Source organism: Talpa europaea (assembly GCF_964194135.1).
Source record: "Talpa europaea genome assembly, chromosome: 6".
NCBI classification, from domain to species: Eukaryota; Metazoa; Chordata; class Mammalia; order Eulipotyphla; family Talpidae; genus Talpa; species Talpa europaea.
In genome coordinates this window covers 138,705,280-138,729,579 of record NC_140072.1, presented here as the reverse complement: position 1 = coordinate 138,729,579, position 24,300 = coordinate 138,705,280, and the positions used below count along the sequence as shown (strand labels likewise).

General features: G+C 57.6%; 1 protein-coding gene across 3 annotated transcripts; it reads right to left on the bottom strand.

Annotated features, from left to right (window-relative positions):
- Positions 1–573: 573 nt before the first annotated feature.
- CDC16 (cell division cycle 16) lies at positions 574–16,609 on the bottom strand (the record flags this gene model as incomplete). Of its 3 annotated transcripts, none has more annotated exons than XM_084235505.1 (18): positions 574–961; positions 2,979–3,069; positions 3,145–3,280; positions 4,055–4,116; positions 5,275–5,338; positions 6,354–6,506; positions 7,174–7,299; positions 8,442–8,515; positions 9,249–9,298; positions 10,221–10,300; positions 11,047–11,180; positions 11,944–12,035; positions 12,796–12,955; positions 14,562–14,702; positions 14,978–15,016; positions 15,809–15,906; positions 15,998–16,052; positions 16,562–16,609. In XM_084235505.1, 18 exons carry the CDS (start codon positions 16,607–16,609, stop codon positions 702–704), a joined length of 1,863 nt encoding a protein of 620 aa, XP_084091631.1. In that variant the 3' UTR covers positions 574–701. The 3 variants fall into 3 exon arrangements, with proteins under 3 accessions (XP_084091631.1, XP_084091632.1, XP_084091633.1); XM_084235506.1 differs by having other exon boundaries at positions 16,001–16,052; XM_084235507.1 differs by lacking the exon at positions 6,354–6,506 and having other exon boundaries at positions 16,001–16,052.
- Between the last annotated feature and the right edge of the window lie 7,691 nt (positions 16,610–24,300).

Here is a 24,300-nt window from a genome sequence, read left to right as displayed (position 1 = left end):
GAGTGTCATGGAGGGCGCAGGACACAGCGTCCTGCCTGTGCAGGACGCAGCACAGGGAGGAAGTGGCACCTCGCCACTGAGACCCACCAGGACGGATGGGAACGGTGCTCCTTCCCTGCCCCGCGCCAGCAGTGGGAAATTCACCAAACTCCAACAGAGGGACATTCTGCAGAACACTGGTCAGCCCCCTGCAGCGGAGAGATGCGCGACAGCCCAGAGCAGCTAAGGGAGACGACGGCCAAGGCGGCAGAGCGGAAGGCCAGCCAGGACGGCGTGGCGTTCGGCCGCCAGAGGCCAGCAGGGTGGCCAGAGGCTCTGGGGCAGCAAGGTGCCCACAGTGCAGGCGGCCGGGAGGTGGCACACAGGGACGCAGGCCACGACCTCCTCTGTGGGCAGAGGCTCCAGGGACGGGACATGTCCATGTCCGCGGCACAGGTGGGCCAGGTGGTGGATGCAGAGCCTGGACTATATTTGCAGCCTTTCCGTAAAGCTACAACTGGTCCAAAAGAGTTGACTGAAAAAGAAAAAAGGACCCCGCATGCCGGACGGTTCACCTCCTTTATTCCACTGCGCACACTACTCTGGGCGCGAAGGGCTCCTGGGCAGGGCACGCCGGACGCTTGGCCCCCACCCGCCAGGGCCATCTGGGCGCAGCTGGGCCAGGACGCAGGCAGGCGGGCGGCACCGCCAGGGCCGCCGGCTCAGGGGCTGTGGTCAGACACGCATGTCTCTAGCATCATGTCACTTTCGTTCATTTCAATTTCAAAGGTTTCCTCCAAGGAAGGCCTGGAGTCTGGAGTCTTCCTTGAGGGTTCCAGTGGTGTAAGCCCCGTTTCCTCTGCAGCCTGTTTTTCTACTTCAAATTCCCTGAAATCCCACGGAGGTGAAATAATGTTTTTTAGTGTCTTCATTGTATGCACATCAAAGTCATAACATTTTAATCTGTCTTTAATGTCTGCTCCTAAAAAGAAACACCAAGAAAGGCCATCATTTACCTGCCGTGCCCACTGCCACCCCACAGCCCCCAGCAGTGAAGCCAACACCGTCCAAGGAAACATGCCCAGGCCCCCTCTCCTCCCTTTCAAATTGTTGCATCAGAGGCTGCGGGAAGGCATCAGAGGCTGGCGCAGCTGAGGCCCCGCAGATGCTGAGGGAGCCAGTGGCGGCCAGGCCTGCCGTCATCCTTGGGGGCCGCAGGTACCGGTCCCAGGACCCCAGAGCCCACAGCCCACAGCCCCTCGGTGAGGCAGCACAGCCCTCGCACAGCCCCCACACCTCCTGCACACCTGAGCACACCCTCCACCCGGTGAACACACTGCACCGTTTAGGCAGCAGCGACAGGAAAGCCCACGTGTGTCCGGGCTGCCTGGGCATCCACAGTGCTGACGGACGCACTGTGTTGTGATGTGCGGCTGCGAGCCCAGTTGGGGTGGACGGCAGGCAGCCACATCCCCGGGCACCCAGCTCACGTTCCACACACGCCAAGAGTAACGGGTAAGAGGTGCTTACAACAGACGAATCGGGTTCAAGTTTAAGAGCTGCCAGCAAGCTGGAGGACCCCAATCTCCCCCCAGACGGACCAGACACCCGTCTCCCCGGATGCGGCCTCCAGGATGAACGAACCCAGCTTTACAGGATCTTGCAGTTAGGACATCTACTCTTCAGCAGCCAGGAAACCGAGGCCTGGAGCTGCCCGAAGCTGCAGGCTGCGTGTGGCAGCACAGACGTCCCCACCCACGACCCAGCCTGTTTTCCAGTTTGGTGACACAGAGCCAGACACACAGCTGCCAGGTGTGCACACCTGGATAACCCTCACCTGTGCAGTCCCCAGCAACAGAGGCCCGACGCCTGCAAGGCATCACGGTGAGGCCGTGCTACTCGAGGGGCGGCCAAGAGCCTCAGCCAACAGGCCGAGGCCAGGCCCGGGTCTTGGGTGCCAGCGTGTCCCAGCCTGAACCTGCAGCCTCTCCAGGCAGAAAGGACTGCGGTCCATGTCCCCATCGGCCCAGCGGTGTTATCACTGACCTTCCTGTGAGTGGAACTAATCAGACCTGCCTGGCACTACATGCTGGCGCCCTGCTGTGACCCCGGCTGCTCGCAAACCACCTGGGGGCTGGTGCTTCTGCTGGGACCAGACCCCAGCAGACTGCCTGCCACCCACGCCCCCCAGGGGCCAGGCCGCCTGCGCCCAGCTCAGCCACCGACTTAGACACCCGAGATTTGCAGCCTCACGGTCCTGCAGCTGCTTTTGCCCTTTATGGTCCACACCATGAAGAAACCTGGGGCGAGCCCCTGAGGAGCGCACACCTGAGCCCAGACCACGCCAGACCAGGCTTGGCCGCCGGGTCCCAGGCTTGCCCCTCGGGAGAGACTCTGGTGCTCCTGACTGGGGCTCTGCTGCGCAAGCCATAAGGGCGTGACAGAGGCCGCCCCTGGCCTATGGGTGCCATCCCCGGCCACGCCAGGCCAGGCAAGCACTGGCTCAGGGACTCGCTCCCCACGAGCAGCCCCCAGCACTGCGCAGCTCCTGCTCAAGTGTCCTGCCCATCTCTAACTCAGTTCTGACAGAGTCTTTTCAACGCGCAGGACTTTTGTGTTCGAGACACAAGCCCTCGGCAGTCTGCACCATGACTGCTCCTGGTCTTGCAACCTCCTAGCATGGCTTCTGATGAACAGAAATTCCTGACTTGCTTGAAAAGGGACCGTGCATCCCTAATGGTTTTACAGCCAGTTACAAAACGTCTGCTGCCCCCTGCCCAGACCTAGCTCCTCGCCCTCACCTGGGGCCTGGCCGCCCCACCCAGAGCGCGGGGTCCCCACCAGCCAGCCTTCACAGGCTGCCAGTGCCGGCTGCGCCCCCAGCGCTCACGGGCCAGGGAGGTCAGAAAGGTCGACCTGGAAACCTATGTGAGGAAGCTGAACGCAGACTAAGGCACACTGAGCCGCGAGGAGGGCGCGGACGGGAGCCACCATCTTACCGATGTAGGCTTCGGAGTCGCCGATGTACATCTCGATGCAGTGGCCGAGCATCGTGACGGAGAAGGTGTCGTCTCGCCTCAGACCCAGCGCCTGTCAGAAAGGTGGCGTAAGAAGAAGCCCCTGTGGGGCACCAAGACCCTGCCAGGGAAGGTGGCCGGGACGCACCGTGTGGAAGCAGTCCACGGCCTCCTCGAAGTTGCCCGTGAGGCTGTGGATGTAGCCGATGGCAGAGTAGGTAGAAGCATTCTGAGGGATGAGCACCAGCGCCTGGCGGTGGTAGTCCAGGGCCTCCGCGTACTTCCTGGGAGACGGGTGGGAGGGCGCGTGAGGGGAGGATGCAGCGCAGCACAGCACAGGCACGGCTTCCCACCAGACGCCGCCGGCCGTCGGGGCTGTCTCGACCCTAACAGCCTCGATGCCAGGTCTGGGTGTCTCAACACCAAGCCACACACCCCTGCCCCAGTGCTGACCCCCAAGCAGGCGCATGGTCACTGTGCACCGGCCATCTCTGCAGGGCCCTGGGACCAGAACCTGCCCTGCCCCTGGCCAGCACCCCACCCCTGGGCCCCACCTCAGCACCCCGACCCCAGCCCAGCAAGGCCTTCTCTGTGCAGGGAAACACCGCACCCTGGGAGGCCAGAGCAAGCAGTTTTCTTTAAGGCCCACAGTAGTGACTGTAGCAGCAGCATTTCCCCAAGACCTCTGGACACTTGTCTTTCTTTCATGGGAGATAAAAGGCTCTCGTGACACTGGATCTGGGCAGAAAACCTGTCCCACTCCCTGTGACGGAGCAATCAGAGATCCCCAGGTTCACTCAGCCAGAGCCGGCTGCCCCTGCCACGCCAGCGCACCACCCCACCTGCCCGTGAGCACACAGGCGGGGCTGCAGCTAGCGCACGCTTCCAGATTGCAGTGAGGTAAGCTCCAACACTAAAGTCCTACAAGATCAGCTCCAGTCCTCACGTCAGGCAGGCACATGCGAAGCCAGACCAGGGATGAGAGCATCGACACCATCTGTGTCCTGCCTGAGCCGCGAGCCCCCCAACAACCCCCCTGGCGAGGCCGTGCTGCTCACCTCAGCTTCCTGCAGACATGCCCCAGATTGTTCAGCAGCGGCTCCCACTTGTCCACTGTCACCTGGAACAGCAACAAGGCTGTGGCGTTCACAGCCCCACCCGGCGCCACCCTGGCCCCGCAGCCCCCAGGCCAGGCATTTTCCGTCCTTCTCTGGAACTAGACTGGGGGGGTCCGGCAGACCCCACCCTGTGCCGAGCACGTGGACGCTTGCACCACCACCCCCACTGCCACGTACTCACCCACGTGCCCTGGGGCTTGGTCACAGCCTCCCAGCACCCCCCACTGCCCATGCCCAGGTCTACTCGGGCCCCTCGGCTCCACCCTTGCTGCGCCCACCTTCCACGCCCTGATCTCCCGACATCTTCAGTCTCTGCGACTCAGAGCCCCATTAGCTCAGCCTGCATGGGCAGCCTGAGGGGACACTGGCATGGAGCCGTCCACCTGGCAGCTCTAGGGCCCTCTGGCAACCAGCACATGATGGCGGCAGCCCCCAGGGCCAAGCGGCAGAAGGTCCCACCCTCTCCACTGCACCCCACACAACAACCGCGAGGGGCCTGGCCAGGGAGCTGTGCCCCGGCAGACACACACCCACGGGGGAGCATGGAAGCCATGCGTGTCGCCACAAGGCACTGCAGGTAACAGCGCATGGGCTGCGGGCCGTCTGGAGTGTGACCGCGCGAGGGAGGGGCAGGACAGGTGTGACCGGCAGGACGCAGGGTCGCGCGAGCCCCTCACATGGAAGTCACAGAAGCTGAACTCTAGGAGGCCACTGTGGTGCCCGCCCTGGGGTACACACCCCGGAAAGAGCCTCGGCAGCACCCAAAGGGAGTCCAGTCTGCACTGCGCTCAGGGCGAGGAGACTGGGCATCCGCTTCAAGGACCTCGCCCCGTGCCTGCAGGAGCAGGTGCAGCACCCCACAAATTCCAGTCCCTGAATCAAAGATGAGGCTTTTTCAAATTCCAGGAAAGGAGACCGCTGGGTCAGCAAGGAACGTCACACCCCACCTGAGAAGATCTTCCCAAGCCCGTCAAAACCAATGCCTGCTACGACGCGCAAAGCCTGCACCGGCCCCTCTGGCACAGCTACCCTCGCCCTGGGCGCCAGAAGCGGGTCTCGTGACACCAACACTGACACCAACAAGCTCCAACAGCAGCCCGTGGGGCGGCCGTCCCTGCCCGCCCTCAGCGCGCCTGGGGTGCAGACGCCACAACGGCTACCTCGTTCCCAATCGCTTTAATTTTTTCCAAAGCATCAAGAAACCATTTTTCTGCTGTTTTCCATCTAAAACAGAAGAGAAAATAGCGCAGGTTATTCAAAATCAGCAAGCAAGCCATCTTAAGCGAAAGCCAAACATCTGCCAGCACTAACCCCAGATGGGCAGCTCTCTGGCTCGTGTATTAAGCTTCAAGTCTAAGCCAGGCCAATCACCGACGTCGTGGCAGATGGCATCGGGCAAAGCCTGGGCTCCGGGAGCTACACATGATTCTGATCATCTGTGTCTGCAAAGCTGCCCCAAGGGAAGCTGGGGCTCGGGCCCTGCCCTGCTGGCCTCGGTGCTGATGGCCACTGACCCTGCTCACTCCCTCTTGCTTCCGCCTCAACTCCCCTCTGGGCACAGCCCCCCCTCCCCCCAGGGTCCTCCCAGCACCCAGGAACTGTGCTCAGGAGCCAGGGCAGGCACAGCACTGGGCCAGTTGCCAATAAAAAGCACCAAAATGCAAACACGTGGCCGACACAGATGGGAGGTATCGCCCCCCAACCTCGAGCACAGGGGAGCACGATGGGCACTGGCTGGGGCCGCAGGCCAGTGGGCAAGTAGTCCTGGTGCATTTTTGCTAAACCCCAGGACAATGGTTTCAGGAGACACACTCAGCACCAACACCACAGCAGTGCGGATTTGCTGCTTTAAGTTTGTGTGTCACTAGCGCAAAGAGCCATGGGTCCTTTTCTGAGAGTGTGACACCAAATTCCTTCCTGTAACTCGCAAGGCCACAGCCAGGCACCCCAGCTGGCCAGGAGTGTCACACTAGGCCGCTCTCATCTCATTGTCAGCTGAGCTGGTGACCAAGGAAAGCCCTCCTGCCCCACAACGTGGTGGGTCACTCCCCGGCGAGCCCACCAGGTCCCATGGGCGTGACAAGGCCCCAGCAGCACAAACTGGCGCCAAGTCCAAGACAAACCTTGGAGCTGACTTTTCCACCGTCTGCCTCCGTGCCCCCCTAACCCCCCCAGGCCCCGTCGCCGGGACGAGCAGCCCCACAGGGTCGGAGGCCATGGCTCACGGGGCTGCACTCACTCTCCGTTCTGGAAGGCGACCACGCCGACTTCATGCATGACGAAGGGGTCCTCGGGAGCCACGCTCAGCGCCTGGCCAAAGAAGCGCTCAGCCAGCTTGGAGTTGTTGGTCAGACCATACTCCAGGCCGATGTAGAGCATGGGCAGGTGGCACCTGGAGGGGCAGGAGGCATCCCGTTCAACACCAAAACCCTCACGATTCAGCAGAAATGACTGACCTGAATTCCCATCTGTAAAATATCGTAGCCCAAACAAACGTCTCCCTTTGTTTTTCACGATTTCACAGTAAAAAATCAAAGCCTTCTCGCTGCAGGGCAGGTCCATCACCCACCACCCCCGACCCACGGCCCGGCCCAGCCACACTGCCAGCCCCTCCTGTCTGCGGGGCTCCAGGTCCATCCCCAGGAGGAAGCTGCTTCCGCTCGTCAGCTGAGGCACGCATGGACCCTACCCCCCAGCCCGGCTGCACCAGGGGGCGGGCTCAGGCTGGGCCTGCTGTTTTCGCACCCTCTGGACAGCTGTCCATGGAGCTCGCCCATCGCCACTGCTCACAGCCAGAGCAAAAGTTAAAGCACACGCGGTAAGAGGACTTTCTCCAAGGGGAGCCTCGGAACATGGATAATGACCAGCTGACCGTAGGGGGCTCTGGCTGGAGCCGTGACCAATGGCCTTTCTAGAGGGCCAGGAAGAGCCCTCCGAAGGCACCTACCTGACATGTCCAAGATGGCAGAGTAAGGGCCCCCAAAACTCCACCCCCCAGGCTCCCCACCGTCCCCCCAAGCCCCTGGATCCCCCATGCCTCCCATCCTGGGGCCACTCACCCTTTCATCAGCTGGGCTGCTGTGAAGTAGGCGGCCATGGCCTGGTCATGCTCACTCTCGACCGCGAACGAGTGTCCGTAGGCGATCCAGGCGGGCCCATATGTCTTCTCCAGCGTCGTGGCTTTGCTAGAAAGAGAGTCCACTCAGCACACACTGATGTGGTTATGCAACTGTCGCGCAGGCTGACGGCCTCCAGGAAATTCAGTGAACAGACTGTCAACAGCTGAAGCGCGACATTAATGTCTGTGTCAACTCACTTCAAATAAAAGAAGGTTTAGCAATCCAAGTAAAAATCTTAGAAGCTGCAAGAAACACCCACAACAGTTAGGTACTAGCCGAACTCGACCAGCCATCTGTCCAGGGTCTACAGGCTCCTCTGACCCAGGAGCCCCACAACCCAGCCTGGGGATGTGAGGCAGCGGCCAGAGGGCGGCCGCCTCGGTCTGGTACTCAGCCCTCAGCCCCAGGGCCTGCAGCTGACATGCGCACGAGCGTCTGTCACCGGAACTGCCGGGGAGCCAGGGACAGGAGCGTGCGCTCCTGCGCCCAGGACAGGAGGTGAAGTGCGAGACCTTCACTTCCCAGTGTCCTCTTATCTACGGGCTCGAGTCTTCTCACCATGCGCCAGCACCACATCATCCCAGTCCATATTACCCCACAGGGCAGTCAGAGAGGGGTGCTCCCTTAGGACTCGCCACAGGGCAGCAGCAGCACCTGATCTGGACCAGCAGGAGGCCTGTCTCCAGAGGGCATGCTCGTCCCCTAGCTCCACCGTCCATTCTGCTTGCCCGGAGAGTCACGGGCACAGTACACGTTGATTGCTCAGCGACCCACATGTCCCCGTGCTGGCTAGGCTGCTCCAGACTGCGAGCGGGGGCTGCGGGGCTCTGGAGCTCCTGACCCTAGAAACAGCACATCCTCGCACTTGCAGGCCGCACTGCCGAGAATCCGCTTTCATAGTCACCTTCAGTGCCTCTGTGAGGCTCTGAGGCACGTGAGGCTTCCGTGATTTCACAACCATGAACAAAAGAAGTTCCGAAAGCACAGGGGCTGAGAGCGTTTCTCCCTAACGACTACATCACACTCTGCTGCTTCCCATTTATGCCTAGTTATGAGCAGAAACTAAAAAGTGGTTCTCTGACAACGTGGCCCATACCCACAGCTGACTTCCTCGTGACACCTTGCAAGGACCAGGCTGGACTCTGCCAAGGAGCCGCGGCCCGCCGGCACCAGCAGGCTGTTGTGGGAAGAAGAGCATGAGCTCCTACCTGAGGTACCTTCTGGCGTGTTCGTTTTTATGGCCAACCATGAGATAATAGCACCCCACTGCAAACCAGGACACCTGCAAAGTTCAAAAGTCACCGTGACCCGAGACATTCACCAATGCGGACACAACTAACGGCCAGCCACAGCTGGGACAGACACGGGTCCGGCTCACGGTCCACCCCGAGCCAGGGGTCCCAAGTAAGGGCCTCTGCGCAGGGTCCTCAGGTGAGAAAGAAGACTCTCCACTGCACCTCCTCGACACCTTGCAAAAGGTGGCCAAGCCCGGCTCCCACCCCATGGCCAGCCCTGGGCAGCTTGGCCCTGCACAGACACCACCCCGAGCTGGGGGGCTCCCGCCTGTGGCGCGGCCTGACTCTTGACGTCAGTCTCCGGGGACACAGCCCTGGACTGCACCATCCCCCCAGGTCTCAGGTCTGGCTGCAGTCTGGGCTGGGGCAAGCCTGGCATCAGCCCACACGGAGCCCAGGGAGCACCTCACAGGCCACGTGATGGCTGGTGCCCCATGTGAGCACAGAGCAGGGATCTCAGTGCATTCTGCTTCCTGAACGCTAAGGGCTTTTCCAGTAAGCACATGTAACTTCGACAGCCAGAAAGAAAAACAAAGTTACTGAATCAAGCAGAAAACCCTGGCGGACCAGAAAGTCGACTCTGCCCCTGAGCAGATGTGCCTGGAAGCCAAGTGCCGCCTGCCGGACGCTGAGCATCAGCTGCTGTCTGGATACTGGGAAGCGTTTTGTTACACTACAGATATGAGAAACACCTTAAGATAAAAAACACATGGTACTTACGGGGTTACTGGGGTATAAATCCACCAATTTATGGGAAAGGTAGAAGAGTTCTACAATGGAGAAAAGAATAAAAAAATTATTTACATCGAATTAATCTGAAGATGGACTTTCACCGGTTTGACATTTCACAACCCACAGGTTTCGTCCTCACAGCAAAACGATTTCATTCTTTCTAGACACAAAATCCCTTCAGCTAATGAAAGCGGCAAAAACGGGCAGACATGCTGGTCAGTGGCTTCACTGGAGCCTCTCCCAGCCCTACCTGAGCCTGGCCCAGCCCTGGAAGCACAGGTGCTCAAGTAGCTAGAGACCCTCGGGGTGAGCACGCACCAGCACACTGCTCATGGAGAGCCAGGCGCCTCCCACCCCACAGATCTGCAGCCGCCCCATGGCTACCAAGGGCCACCTTAGTCCCCCTCGGCCCCATGCGCCAACCTGGCCAAGCTCAAGCCTGTGCAGGCGACTCAATCATGTCGCGCCGAGATCACGCCCAGCCCTGCGAGGGAGGCTAGCTCAGCAGTCCACAGGAGGCATCTGCCACCCCACGGGGTCTGCTTTCTGCCCGCTCGACAGAGGTCCCATCCCACTCCTAAGACTTAAGGCCAACAGTCCAGGACAGCTACCTGCATGTGAAATGCCGAAATACAGACAACACAAGCGAGCCTGCCCACCACATTTATACAGCCACCCACTCTGCTGCATCCGTTTCATTAGGAATTTTACAGGGAAAAAAAAAAAAAAAAAAGACAAACAGAACAGCCGCCCAACACTCGGAGGCCACTATCCCCAACCACCGACAGCGGGGGCGTGGGGGTACGGGCCTGGGCCCACAGCGTCTCCTCAAGGCTGCTCCTCTTACTGGAACACCCCATCATTTACTAACTGTGACCTCCAGTGTCCAGGGTTTGTAAGGCCAGATCCAAGAGTGACAAAACACCTGTCTTAGAGGTTGTTTTAATTACAAAAACTTACCGTTTGCCTTATTCAGCTCCACCAGTGTCCCTATATGCACAGGTAGACAATTTGCATGAAAAGGATCTTTTTCCATCACTCTGGAAGTCAAAGCAACACGTTAGTGCACAGACAGGACACAACACTGCGTGCCACGCCCACCACGCTCGGGGCACCAGGCACCACAACAGCTGACCCGCGACCCGGACCTGGACGCATTTTCACCTCCCCAATTCCATTACCTTCTGGTTGGTTCAGGTAAGGCAAGGATTCGGTTACACACAAAGGAGAAATTTGGTTTTGGGGGAAAGAATAAGAATAAACTCTATCACATTTTTTTTCTTGAGAACAGAAAAGGCAGACCTATTGAAATACACTACTAAGGGAAGCAGCGGTAAGGAGCGGGGGGCTCTGCACATCCACACATTTACTTTAAGCCAACAGAACTTGTACCAGACAAAACAAGTAGTCCAATTACCCAGGAGAATCAAAAACCGTGTAAGATATTAGATACATCACAAGTTACTTGCCAATTCATCTTTTTGTGAATTTAAGGATTTCAAACAACCCCAAAAACTCAAAAGGCAGCGTATGTGTCACACGGCTCGGCCCGCAGTTTGATCCCACCCAGGAAAGCGGGGGTGGGGCTCGCTGGGGGGCCAGGTGTGGACCCAGCACTGGAGCTGCTGTGACGCCCCCCATCACGCACCCCATCTTTGAGGTGCCCGCTCAAGACAGCACCTGTGTGGCAAACTGCAAATGGAAAAGGCAACTTCCAGGACCAGTTTGAAATTCACCCCAAACCCTCAGGCCCCGCCCTGGCACAAAGCTGGGCAGTCCCACTTACACAGAAGTGAGCTTGTAGCACATCTTGAAGTCACAGTTGTAGTAGTGTCTTTCAGCCAGGGACACCACCACATCCAGATTGTCCTGCAGGCCATCGGCAGACTCGGGCGTGACAGTCTCGCTAGGCTTATTATACTGAAACACAGAGAAAGGTGAGGGCAGATGCGGCCGCCGCTCCAGCTCACACGCGGACCTGGCAGGGCCCAAGTGCCACAGGGGTTTACATAGGGAAACGAGTGAGCCTCTGGGGAACGTTTAACTTCGACTAGCATCAGCACTCCTCTCAGTAAGTTAATTCCATCCTCAATTTTATCATAGAATTTCATGGTAGAAAGTATTTACAAAGCACAAGTTCAGGAAGCATAAGAAAAGTCCTCACTTTCACGAAACACCACTCCATCTATCTGATAGCTCAATCTTTAGTGTAAGGAGTCCCTAGGAGGAAGACATATTTTTAGAAGCGATTTTAGGAAGCACCCCATATATTTTAAATATTCTAGATCTACTCTTGCAATAGTGCCATGTAACTATTTTTTAAAAATTAACTAGTGAAAGAATAAAGACCAGGGCTTCCCTAGCGGCACAGGGGTTATGCACAACACTATGAAGCAATCCGCAGCCACTGCAGCACAAGTTCGCGCCCCAGCCAGGGAGGTGACCCACAGGGCGCAGCAGACCTCTCCTGTCTCGCCCGCTGCTCCCCTCAGCAGTGTCTACCTGTTCCACTCCCCACTCTGTCTCTGGTGAATCCTCTCACCCCCGCCATAAGTCTGGCCTACAACCCAGTTCTTGTATGCATAAATAAATGTTTAAAAAAAAGGAATAGAGGCCAAATTTAAGGAAAGAACTGACAGATTTACTTATAGGAAGCAAATACTAACATTGTGTCTTTACTTACCTTTTTTAATTTGTTCTCAAAAAGGAAACGTAGCAATTCCTGTTCTTCAGTACAGAGCTTGCTAAGAGGTAGCGAATCCAGCAGTTCTTTTTCTTAAAATGTTGAGGAAAAAAGAATGTCCTCACGATATTTAAAAGGAGAAAGTCAGCAATAAGAAACATTGTTCTACAGGTCTCAGTTCTAAGTAAACCAACTCAGAAGAGAAAACATGAGCTGCGTGTACCGGAGGAGACACCAGGCCCAGCACGAGACCCAGCGCAGGCTGTGCTGGGATGCCTCCTGGACCCCCCGACTCGGGCCGCATCCCACCACTGACCCATCCTGAGGTGCCGTGTCCACAGGCTACCCAGCAGGACCTCTGGCCACTCGATGCCAATAGCAACGCCCTCTCATCCCCAGGCAGTGACTACTGAAAATGGCTCCCAGGGGCCAACTCGCCCTGGTGAGAACTGCTGCACTGGGCTGACCCCAACCCCAACCCAGCATCCCCACTCCCTCTTTCTCCCCTGCCACCTCCATGTCACTATCGGGAGGCCCAGGCAGAGGCACTGGGGCTGCGCGAGGGCATGGTCCACGCTCCTCAGGGTTAGAAGTACAGCCGGGTTGAGAATCACGGAATCAGTGATGTTCTCGCTTATATGACCTCAGATCACTTTTCACCAAGATGGCCTCACCACACCACAAGCCCCAAGGTTCTTCTGGTGCAGGAAGCCCGAGACACAAGGCCGTGTCTGCGCCAAGAGCCAGGCTTGAGGCATTGAGGAAGCCAATCATCTGTACAAGCCTGCTCATGATTTTGCAGATGAGACAAAATTAATTGTGCTAGACACAAAAACACCTGAGATTCCAAACCTTCTTGGGCTGTCAACATGTGGTGTGACGTCAAAAGATCAAATGCCTCAAAACAGCACACATCAAGCTTCAGAGCCTCCTTATAGCTGCAGGCAGCGAGGGCTCGGTTATCCAGGGCATCGTAGATTTTCCCTCGTAAAAGACAAATAGAACTCTTTATCTGTTGGAAAAATACAATGAGTCACACACTAACTCAACATTTCAACTTAGCGTCTAATCAAAATTCACCTAACGCCAAAGGCTGAAGGCTCTGTCTCTCTGTGCTGCTGTCCGTCCACACCACGTGACACAGAGTAAATTGAGCATGAGCAAAAAGTAGGAGAGCACCGAGGTCCCTCCCCTGGGCTCTCATTGCTGCAGCAAATCTGTCTCCAGTATGTGCACTGCCTTTGTCCTGGCTCTGCCCCGAGTAGGGTCATGACTTTGAGACTCAGAACATACGTATATCAAATTGGACTTTACACTTTTGACAGGTAGATCTAGTCAAAAAATCCCAACAAAGAGGATCTCAATAAATGTCAGAAAACTGGTGACAATGCAGCACAGTACTTAGTGGCAGGGCTTTCTAGAACTGGACAAACCTAAATTCAAACCCCAGTTCTGACATACGGGGTGACACTGGACAAGTGATTTGACCTCTCCTGCCTTCAGTGCCCGCCCTCAGCCAGTGCAGCCCACTGAGGTGAGCCTCCCTGGGGGCACTGCTAGCTCTGACAGGAGGGGAGAGGTTCCAGTTGGACTCTGAGCCCAATTAACAGATGATACAGAGACAGCAACAGCTGGTAAATCAAATGAAGGGCATTCATGGCAAAACTGCAATCTTTTAAATATCAAAGGACATTATGAGAGAATCTTAGACCTACGCCGTACCCTAAGAACTATTAAAAAAAGCACCTGCATGGATTATAGAGCATTATAAGACACGCATCTCTCAGCGGATAGGTAAGTAGACAGAGGCCCAAACTCAAGAGTGAGACCAAGCTCCTCACAGACTCACTTCTCAGGGGAAAGTGAGAGGTGAGAGGTTAATTTAACATGTAAATTAACAGACGAGCCAAAAACAGAGATAGAAGGAACCTAATGCATCACATTCCCTCTTTAGGAGACAAAATGTAGAGTGATCGCGTGCCTTCATCAACATGCTCCAGGGAACAACTGGGACGATGGGGGACTGGCGGTGGCAGCTAAAAGGTAGGGTTTCTTCACGAAGCAACAAGAGGGCCTCCACGGTGGCGCAGCAGTTGAGCGCTGGGTTGCGAAGCTGCCGGCAGCCTCTGCAGAGCCGGTTCGATTCCCGGCTGCTCCCCGGCCACCGCAGGAGGGTCCCACATGGCACGCAGACCTCTCCTGCCGCCCGCTGCTCCCCTCAGCAGTGCATTTCTGCAGATCTGCCTGTTCTGTTCCCCACTCTGTCTCTGGTGAATACTCTCACCCACCGCCCCCCCAATCTCTGGCCTGTACTCCAACTCTTGTTGCATAAATAAATAAATCTTTGAGAAAAAAAAAAAAACTGCCCCGACTGGGACCCCGACTATGGGAGTCCACAGGGAGCACCTGGCCCTCCCTGCCAGGGAACAGCCCCAAACAATAAGAACGGGGACAGGGACAAGTGGATTGGCACAAGCCAAGTGGGAGATCCCAGCAGCTCGTCTCCGAGGGCGGCCATCACTGCCTTTTGGATTTCATGGCGGAACACACAGGCCGGCTCCCAGCTGCCCGCCCCTCCGACCCCCAAGGCTCGTGCGGCTCCTGGCCACGCGACTCACTGAGGACGGCGACATCTCCCAGTCGGTGCAGGGGTCTTTCAAACCACTGTCATCCTTCAAGTATTTTTCAAACAGCCTCTTGTTGATTGGTTCCTCCATGTCCAGGATGTCGAGGGCCTGCTGGTGCTCCTTGGCGGCGTACTGCACAGAAGCAGAGGCCCATGAGCAAGGCTTCCAGCTCGAGGCGCTGGAGCGACTCAGAGGGCAACAAGCACCACTCTCCTCTCAGGCCGCCAAGGCAGGGCCCTCCACACATGCCAGGGTTATGCATGGGGCCACTACCCCACAGCACAGCAGAGATAAGCACGCCCCCACAACACACACTGCTAGTCTGTGAGCTTCAGCATCAGACCCTCACAAACACGAGGGATCTGTTAACAGCTCAGCAGATAACAGGGGGCCGGGTGTGCACTTACGTGGCATCTAGCTGCGAGGTAGCGGCAGGCTTCATACAACTAGGAGAGAAATTAATGAAAAAAGCGGTCAAGAAAAAACACATTTTTACTCTGGAAGACAACTATAAACATATAACAAAGAAAGCTATTCTTGTAATCCCTCTGACTCTAGTATAGGAAAAAAATTCACTTTATTAACCCATGTTCCTCACGAACCTACTGCGGGAGGAGTAAAGACATGCCCGCAAGAGGGTAGAGGAGGAGACATGCCCAGCACAAGGTCTCTCGTGAGCAAGAGGAGGGGCGGGCATACTGAGGACCAGAGGATGTGCAGCAGCGCCCGGGGTGGGGGGTGGGGGTGCAGGAGGGGCTGGACCAGAGGGAAGCCACTGGGGACTCTGGGAGCCCGCTCGCCATCTGGCCTGGCCCTTGGGAGAGGAGAGGTGCTGCCCAAGTGCGAGTGATGGACGTGGACCTGGGTCCGGGAGGACCACTTGGGTCATGGGAAAGTTCAGCTGGGCAGGTGTGGGTGGGAGAGAGAATGCGGAAGAAGAGCAGCTGTTCCAGCAACCAAACAGCGAAGGCCTGGTGCATAGGAGCGGTGATGAGAGGGAGGGGAGCGCGCAGCACCGCAGGGCAGCTAGGAAAACAGAACTACCAAAACTTAGCAACTGCCTCTTGGGGGCAGGAGACACAAAATGATTCAGATTAGAGCAAGCATTTTCTTTCCATCCCATAAAAGCAGCTGAGTTCTTTTAAATAGTTTTGACATAAAAAACATACACATAAATACTACTCTAACAATGTTTTAAAAAGCTGTGAAAACTCTTTAAAGTTCCCAAAATCACTTACTTTGTCCAGTTTTCGTGAGCGGAGTGCGTGCGCGGCTCTGTGGTACTGCGCTGTCAGGTACAGGCACTGGGCCAGCCAGTAGATGTCCTGGGGTTCCTCTGCGGGGAGCAACAGCCGTGTCAGAGCCCGGGGTGGGACACAGAATTTAACGACAGAGAAATCATGAAAAAGGGAGAACTTGTCACTTGCCATGAGAGAGCGAAGCCACTTTATCTGCCCAGAACAGAGCGCTGTGATACTGCTGCTGCAATCAAAGAACAAAACGCAAAAGCGGTTACTGCGCGTTGCTCGAGCAGATTCAGACAGACGCCCACAGCTGCCGAGGGAGGCACGCGGCCCCCCTCTCCCGCTGCACCTGTCACACCCCGCCCGAGTCTGCTCCTCGCGATGGCGGCACCTCTGCTCGCCAGCAGCGGCTCTCGGGCCTTCCCGGTCCCCGCCGCGGCGGCAGGAAGCCTGCGGGCGGCCGGAGGCGCTGTGCAAGCGCCGGGAGGGCCGGGCGGCCTCGGCCCCGCCGCATCCCAGGGCCGGGGCAGGCGGCACCCGGCGGCGCCCAGCGCGGGCCCACGCGCCCCCGGGCCGCCCCGCCGGACCCCGCCCGCCCGAGCCAGCGCCGCCGCCGCCCCCCGGCACCGCCGGGGCCCACAGGCCCGTCCGTCCCCGCGGCCACCTCGGCGGCCAGGCAGTCGCACGAAACGCGCCGGACGGTTCCGGCCGCCGCGCCCCCCGGCCCGGGCCGCGCCCCGCGCCCACCTGGTCCAGGTACTGGCGGACGCGCCTCCGCAGCCGCTCCAGGTTCATGGCCGCTCCGCTCCCGCCGCCCCGCGCGCTTCCGCCCCGCGGCCCCGCCCCGGAAGTCCGCCGCGTCGTCCCCGGCCCCGCACGCGGGGCGCGCCGTTGGTTCCGCCTCCGGGCGGGCGGGGCGCGGGCCCGGAGGCCCTTTCTGCCGGACTCGCGTGACGAGGCGCCCGCGCGTGCGCGTCCCCGCCGCCCGCACAGCCCGGGGCCGCCGCTCGGGGTTCGCGCGCCTCGGGGTTCCGAGCGAGCCCGGGCTTCTCTCCTGCGGGGGGAGGACGCTCGGGCGGTGGCCGTTCAGACGCCCCTTTAAATCACGCGGGGAGGGGGCCGGGGCCCGCGGGGGGCGGGGGGCCCGGGGCCCGCGGGGGGGGCGGGGGGCCGGGGCCCGCGGGGGGGGCGGGGGGGCCGGGGCCCGCGGGGGGGGCGGGGGGCCGGGGCCCGCGGGGGGGGCGGGGGGCCGGGGCCCGCGTGTGGTCGGGGGGCCGGGGCCCGCGGGGGGGGCGGGGGGGCCGGGGCCCGCGGGGGGGGCGGGGGGGCCGGGGCCCGCGGGGGGTCGGGGGGCCGGGGCCCGCGGGGGGGCGGGGGGGGCGGGGGCCCGCGGGGGGGGCGGGGGGGGCCGGGGCCCGCGGGTGGTCGGGGGGGGCGGGGGCCCGCGGGGGGGGCGGGGGGGCGGGGCCCGCGGGGGGGGCGGGGGGCCGGGGCCCGCGGGGGGCGGGGGCCGCAGCCCCCCACCTGCCGGGACACGGGTTCTCCTCTGGCAACACGCGGGAAGCTCGTCCCCCCGCGGGGAGGCAGCTGCCGTCGCGGCCAGCGGCGCGGGGGGCCGGGGAGAGGGAGGGGGCGCCCGGGGCGGGCGCGTGGGGGGCGGGGGGACCGGCCGGGCCCCGCTGCGGCCGTGCCCAGGCCCGGCGGCCGCCCCGGCGCCTCCCGCGGTCCCGGAACCCGACCCCGGGCGGCCGCCGGCCTGGCCCCCCACGGGCAGCAGCGCCCGGCCGGCCGCCCTCAGCCCGCGCGGGGAGAGGGCGCCGGGCAGAGCCCGCCTTACCGGGACGCTCCACCCCCGGCCCGTCGGTTCCCTGGCTGCGGGACCCCGGTCCCCGCCCCCCGCCAGTGCCTGTCACAGTGACCCCGGTTTCCATAGCGACGGCTCCACCCCAGAATGGAAGCTCCCTTACCTGCTTTGGCAAATGTCACTCAGTATTTTTCTTCAAAACTACATGGAATCGGGCCTCCCCGGTGGCGCAGCGGGTTGAGCGCAGCGCAGAGGAGCTGTCCGCAGCCTCCGCAGCGCGGGTTCGGTCCCGGCCCGCCAGGGAGAGTCCCACAGGGCGCGGCAGACCGCTCCTGTCTCCCCGCTGCCCCCTCAGCAGTGGATGATCCGGCTCCGTCTCTGGGGAGTCCTCTCACCCCCGCACCTCTGGCCTGTGCCCCAGCTCTTGCATAAAAATAAGTAACTCTTAAAAAAGAACAAACTATATGGAACTGGGCCTCCCTGGTGGCGCAAGGGGTTAAGCACTTCACTATGAAACAATCTGCAGCCTCTGCAGCACAAGTTCAATCCCTGGCCAGGGAACTACCCACATGGCGCAGCAGACCTCTCCTGACTTGTCCACTACTCCCCTCAGCAGTGGATTTCGTCAGTCTGCCTGTTCTGCTTCCTGCTCTGTCTCTGGTGAATCCCTTCACCCTCCCGCGCATCTGGCCTGTACCCCGGCTCTTGTATAAACAAAATAAATCTTTTAAAAATCAAACTTTTTTTAAAAAAAAAGGGACAAAACCAGCTGTGAAGAAGCCAACGATGTGCAAACACTTTTGTTGTTATTTTGCAAAGACAACCCCATAAATTTGGAGTTAACCTCTATCCACATTTCAGGGCTGATACGCTGTGCCCCCATGTGCCCTCATGTGCCCCCTCGCTCCTCGGGCAGCTCCCGCCCATGCTCCCAAGGACTGCACCAAACACCTGCTCAGCAGCCAGCATAGCGCGTCCCTCTGCGCCTCCTGAACTGCCATGTCCGTGCAGGGTCAGGGAGTGGGCATGAGGGCACAGCCCCCACCTGTGGACACCAGCACCATGGAAGGCTGTTTGGAGACCCAAGGACGGGGGCTCCTTAAGGACAAGACCAAAATGCTCTTGTTCAGCAACTGATCTCTTCCAATAAATAACATTTGGTAATAAAAGTCTGTTGCTAAAACCAAGGCTTCTGCGGGGCTATGACCTGTGGTTTGTGGGACTTGCCCCGTGGCCTATCAGGCTACAGCCACGCCCCAGTGCTGCACCTCCCCCTGGTCCGCGGCACCCCAGCAGCCTCCAGCCCGGCCTGGCCCCTGCTGTCTCACCGCAGCCACTGTTCCTGGTGAAGAGGGCCCAGTGGCTCTGGGGTCTTCGTCATCCTTCTGACGTCATCCTTCATGACATCATCCCCATGCACGTGGTGGGGCTTGCTCAGAAGGGGGTGTGGGCGGCCAGGGGAGCGGTTCTAAGGGGCCCGGGCAGTGCTTATGACCACGGGGTGGCTCCCAGAGCCAGGGGGTCCAGCGCCCGAATGGGGTCACCCCATCCTGTCCAGCCTCCCCTAGGGCCCAGGTCGTGGGGGCTGATGCAGGGTCCTGTGCGCGCCCCAGGGCACAGCTGCTCCCTCCCGCCTGGGCTCCTCCTCCCGGACCCCTGCATCCACTCAGGACTTGGGTCTGCCTTGTGCAGTCAGGCTGCAGGTTCATCACACTGAGGAGTTTTCATCGGATTTGCTTAGTATTTGTCAAGTACCAATCACAGATTTTTAGGGTGAGTTACACAAAGCCCCTGGGAGTTAGCGACCATCCACCGCGGCCCACAATAGGGCGACGGAGGACAGCCAGAGAAGGAAGTTCTCCACCTAGCGCACTACTCGTGGTCAGCTTCTGCCGCAGATGCGCCAAAACAGCCCGCAGGGAGCAGAGTGGGCCCCAGGCCCCTGCCCACGGCCCTCCGGCGCCCCTGCCGGCTTCCACCAGACTTGTCCTGTCGATGGTTTGTGTCCCAAGGCCTCCCACCTTTCCCACTTGCTCCATTTCCGGGGGCAGGCTCGGACTTGCCCTGGCTGCATTTCGGGTTCAGTTCCTGCCGCATTAAAAATACATATTGGAAGCGCTTCCCTCGGGCCAGCGCGGGCAGCTGTCAGTGGGCCAGCACGCATGGAGAGCAGGTATCGCAACTCACTGATAATTCAACTTAGAATTAGTCATACAGTCCACCAAAAACAATAGCTTTATTGATGCAAGTTTTTCCTAAAATTTATGCGTTTAAAGTGTACATTTCAGGGCCTCCCTGGTGGCACAAGGAGTTAAGCATCTGCTCTATGAGGCTGTCCGCAGCTACTGATGCACGGGTTCCATCCCCGGCCAGGGAGCTACCCACATGGCACAGCAGACCTCTCCTGTCTCGCCTGCTGCTCCCCTCAGCAGTGGATTTCTGTCAATCTGCCTATTCTGCTCCCCACTCTTGTCTCTGGTGAGTCCTCTCACCACCACCCCCACCTCTGGCCTGCAGCCAGCTCTTATATACATAAATAAATAAATCTTTAATAAATAAATACAGTATATTTCAGCGGTTCTCAGTATATCCCAAGTTGCTCAGCCACCATCAAATCCAATTTTGGACGACTTTCATCATCCTGGCCCCCAAAGTAGCACCCTTGTTACAGCTTTGATGCACCCCCCCCAGCTCCCAGGACCTTCCAGCACCCCAGCCCCCAGCCAGACCAGCCCCAACACCCCCAATCCCCAGCACCCCCAGACCATGGCAGCCAGGGGACACTCCCGACCACTGAACCACACGCACGCGCCCTCTGCCTTGTCTGTGGCTGCAGCTCAAGGCTCACCACAGCACAGCTCGTGAGGCCAAAGACCGGCCGCGGCCACATCCTCCTCCTCTGCAGTGGCATTTGGTTGTTCTGCATCACGCTGCCAGGAAGTCAGTGGTTTCTGGGGGCTACAATTTCAATTTGGGGGGAGTCAAATGGTTACGTTCCTGGGAGCAGCCCACCTCTGTGCATCTACCATCTGACACTCCGGCCTGTGTCCCTCCACACTCCCCTGTTCTGGGGTCAGCGGGCAGGGGGTGGCCTCTGGGGGAGGTTTTGCCTTCCGTTTGCCCAGTGATATTGTTCACCTTTGAATGGGCTTATTGTCCTTGCAGGTCTTCTAATAATTAGGTAATTTTTTTTTAACTTTTTTTTTATAGAGGCATGTTTTATTTATTTATTTGTTTGTTTGTTTTGTTTATACATGCACTGGGTACAGTCAGAAGCGCGGGAGGGTGAGAGGATTCACCAGAGCCAGAGCGGGGAGCAGAGCAGGCAGAAGGACCGAAGTACACTGCTGAGGGGAGCAGCGGGCGGCAGGAGAGGTCTGCGCGCCATGTGGGACCCTCCTCCGGTGGCCGGGGAGCAGCCGGGGAGCAGCCGGGGATCGAACCGGTGCCGCAGAGGCCGCGGACAGCTTCGCAACCCAGCGCTCAACCGCTGCGCCACCGGGGAGGCCCTAATAATTAGGTAATCTTTTATCACTTCAACTTTGCTGTTGAACTCTTTCTAGAACGCACCAAAGTACTTTCTGGGCGGCAGGACTAAGGTCCACCCTGAGAATGAGCTGGTGAGGCCGGGGCCTCTCCAAACAGCACCAGCCGGGGCCCCAGGCTCTGTCCCTGCCTTTGGTTGGCTCTGCGAGCTCCCTTCACATTGGGCTTATCTGTTTCCTGTCATGTGCTGGCGCTTGCAAGAGTCAAGGAAACAAGTGACTGGTGGATGTGAAATGTGGGTCCAAGCATTTTCTTGACATTTGCTAAAGAAAATAACATATGTGGGGAGAAGCAAACAAAACAAATTATTCAAAAACAGAACAGAAACGAGCAGACAGAACAGCAAAGTGGATGAGCACAGACGGAAAGCCTTGGGGGAAGATCGTGGATGAGATCAAAAAACAGAATTACACAAACCTGAAATAAAAACAGACATAAAAATATTAAAAATGGAATGACATGCAGAAGCAAGTCCGACAGGTGTAGCTGGAGCGAGGCAGCAGAGGCGAATGCGGGGGACGGTCGCAGGCTCCTGGGGCTCAGGCCGCCTCCCCAGACAGGACAGGACCCCTCCCACCTCCCCTCCCAGCCCTGCCCAGCTAGTGCTGCAGGTAGGGTCTGGGAAGCGGCTGTGCCCTACGAGGGAGAGGCTGCTGAGAGCATGTTGGGTGAGCTATGAAGAATATGAAGAATCCTGATATTACAAATCAATTATTTAACTTACAATAAATTTGTTAAAAAAAGAATTTTGGCCTCTGCCTTTAGGCACAGCACAAAAATTCCATATTTATTAAATTCTATATTATAATTAAATTCTTTATCAAATTAAATTTGAAGACTTAGAGTTAATTGAGAAAATTATAAAAGATTAGGAGAAAGTATGGGAGAATATTTTGACAGTGTTAGCTCCAGTCCTTCCTATGTATGGCACAGAACCAGACATCGTGAAGGAAAGCATCCCCAATGTACCTACTCAAAACAGTAACCCTGGATGAAATTATTAGTGCAAGACACCTGTGACAGCCATAGTAGAAAAAGGTAAACATTGGTAAGTGCCCCACTTCCTTACTTGTTTTTTGTCTGATCTATTCATTATAGAGCAAAGCACTAAAGTCTCCAAATATAATTACAGAACTACGTCTCCCGTCAGTCCCACTGGTTTTTGCTTCATATATTTTGATCCTGTCATTAGGTTACAAATGTTTATAATTTTTATAACTTCTTGCTGTATTAAGCCTTTTATTTATATACAAGGTTCTTTTTCTGTTATAGACTTTTTGATTTAAAATACCCTTACTGGGGGCCTCTCTGGTGGCGTGGCAGTTAAGCGCTGGGTTGCGAAGCTGCCCACAGCCTCTGCAGCACCAGTTTGATCCCCGGCCACCGGAGGAGGGTCCCGCATGGCGCGCAGACCTCTCCTGCCACCCGCTGCTCCCCTCAGCAGTGTCCTTCATCACTTTGCCTGTTTTACTCTCCGCTCTGGCTCCTCTCGCCCTCCCGCACTTCTGACTGTACCCAGTGCATATAAATAAATAAATCTTTAAAAAAAAATTTAAAAATTAAAATAAAATACCCTTACTGGGCCTCCCTAGTGGTGCAGGGGTTAAGTCTCAGCACTGTCAGGCTATGGCCAGCCACTGCGTCCTGAGTGCGATCCCCGGCCAGGGAGTGACACACATGGCGCAGCAGACCTCTCCTGACTCGCCCGCTGCTCCCCTCAGCAGTGTTTCAGTGAATCCACCTGTTCTGCTCCCCACTCTGTCTCCGGGGAGTCCTCTCAAACCCCCCCCAGCCTGCACCCCAGTTCTTGTGTGTATAAATAAAAAAAAAATCTTTAAAAATAAAAATAAAACACACTTTACTTGTCATCACAATAGTCCCCCCCTGCTGTTGTGCGGCTGCTGTTAGCAGGAGCAGCATCTTCTGCCTTTAACTTTCCAGCTCTCTGTACGTTGGGCTCGAGAGTGCGTCTCTACAGAGCTGTGCACCCGTTTTTATCCATTCTGCCCATTTCCAGCACTTGATTAGGCCTCTGTCCTTTCACTATTTATTTTCCTTCCATGTTTATATTTTTGGTCTCTCCCTTCCTGCATTACTTCCTTCTTTTGTGTTTACTCAATTTTTTGTAGTGAAACATTTAAATTACTTTGTTTCTTTTTGTGTATATTCTATAGCTATATTCTTTGTAGTCACCATGGACACTGCATTTAACACCCTAAATTTATAGCACTCCACATTGAATTGATACCGGCACAACTTGAATCTCAAACAAAAACTGCTCCTTTAAAGCTCTGCCTTTGCTGTCACAAAAGCACATTCTTATGCATTATACACCGATAAGAATTCTTTTTTTATTTAATGTATTTATTTATACGTATCTATGTTACACATCGCTGTTCATTTTTGTACAATGTTTGACTCCTCCCCTCACATGTAGCCCCGTAAAATCCCCACCGCCCAGTCCAGTCAGCCACGAGTGGGCCGAGTGCTCTTCCCACCCCGTTTCAATCCCCCCCCCCGCCCCATGGATGTCTCTGATTTATAGTTTGCCTGTAAATTCTGTCTTTTCCCCCAATCCCTGGTTTGGTTTCCCCACGTTCCCAGAGAGGCCCCAGGAGCACAGCTGCCTGCTCTGGGCCGGGTGGCCGATGGGCAGCCGCCAGCGCCTGAAGAGCTGAGATTGACCAAAATTAGCCGCCGTCTGCTGTCGGAGCCTTTCCCTGCAATTGTAAGAATTTAATAGACTCCAGAGTCCCCAACAGTTACTTGCTACAGCTGCTTCTGGCGTTACTGTTGTCCAGATGGGAAGACAGATTCTTGGTGCTTCCTCCTCCACCACCTTCCCAGCACGCAGCCCTATTTAGCATTGTCAAGTCTGTTATTCTAGGCTGGAGCGCCCCTCCCCTCCTGACCCGCTGCGCGGGTGTCGAGAACATGTGCAGCCGTCGGCATGGGCCACTTGAGGACATTTTCACTTCCCTCAAAAAAACAAAAACACAAACCACCGCCTACCCTTGAACCGTCAACTCGTCACCCTGCACACCCAGCCTGAGTGACCTCTGACGCCCGCCCAGCTCCGGCACCCCTGCTGAGCCTCTCCTGTGCCCGACCCGCACAGTGCGGCCTCCCGTGGGCG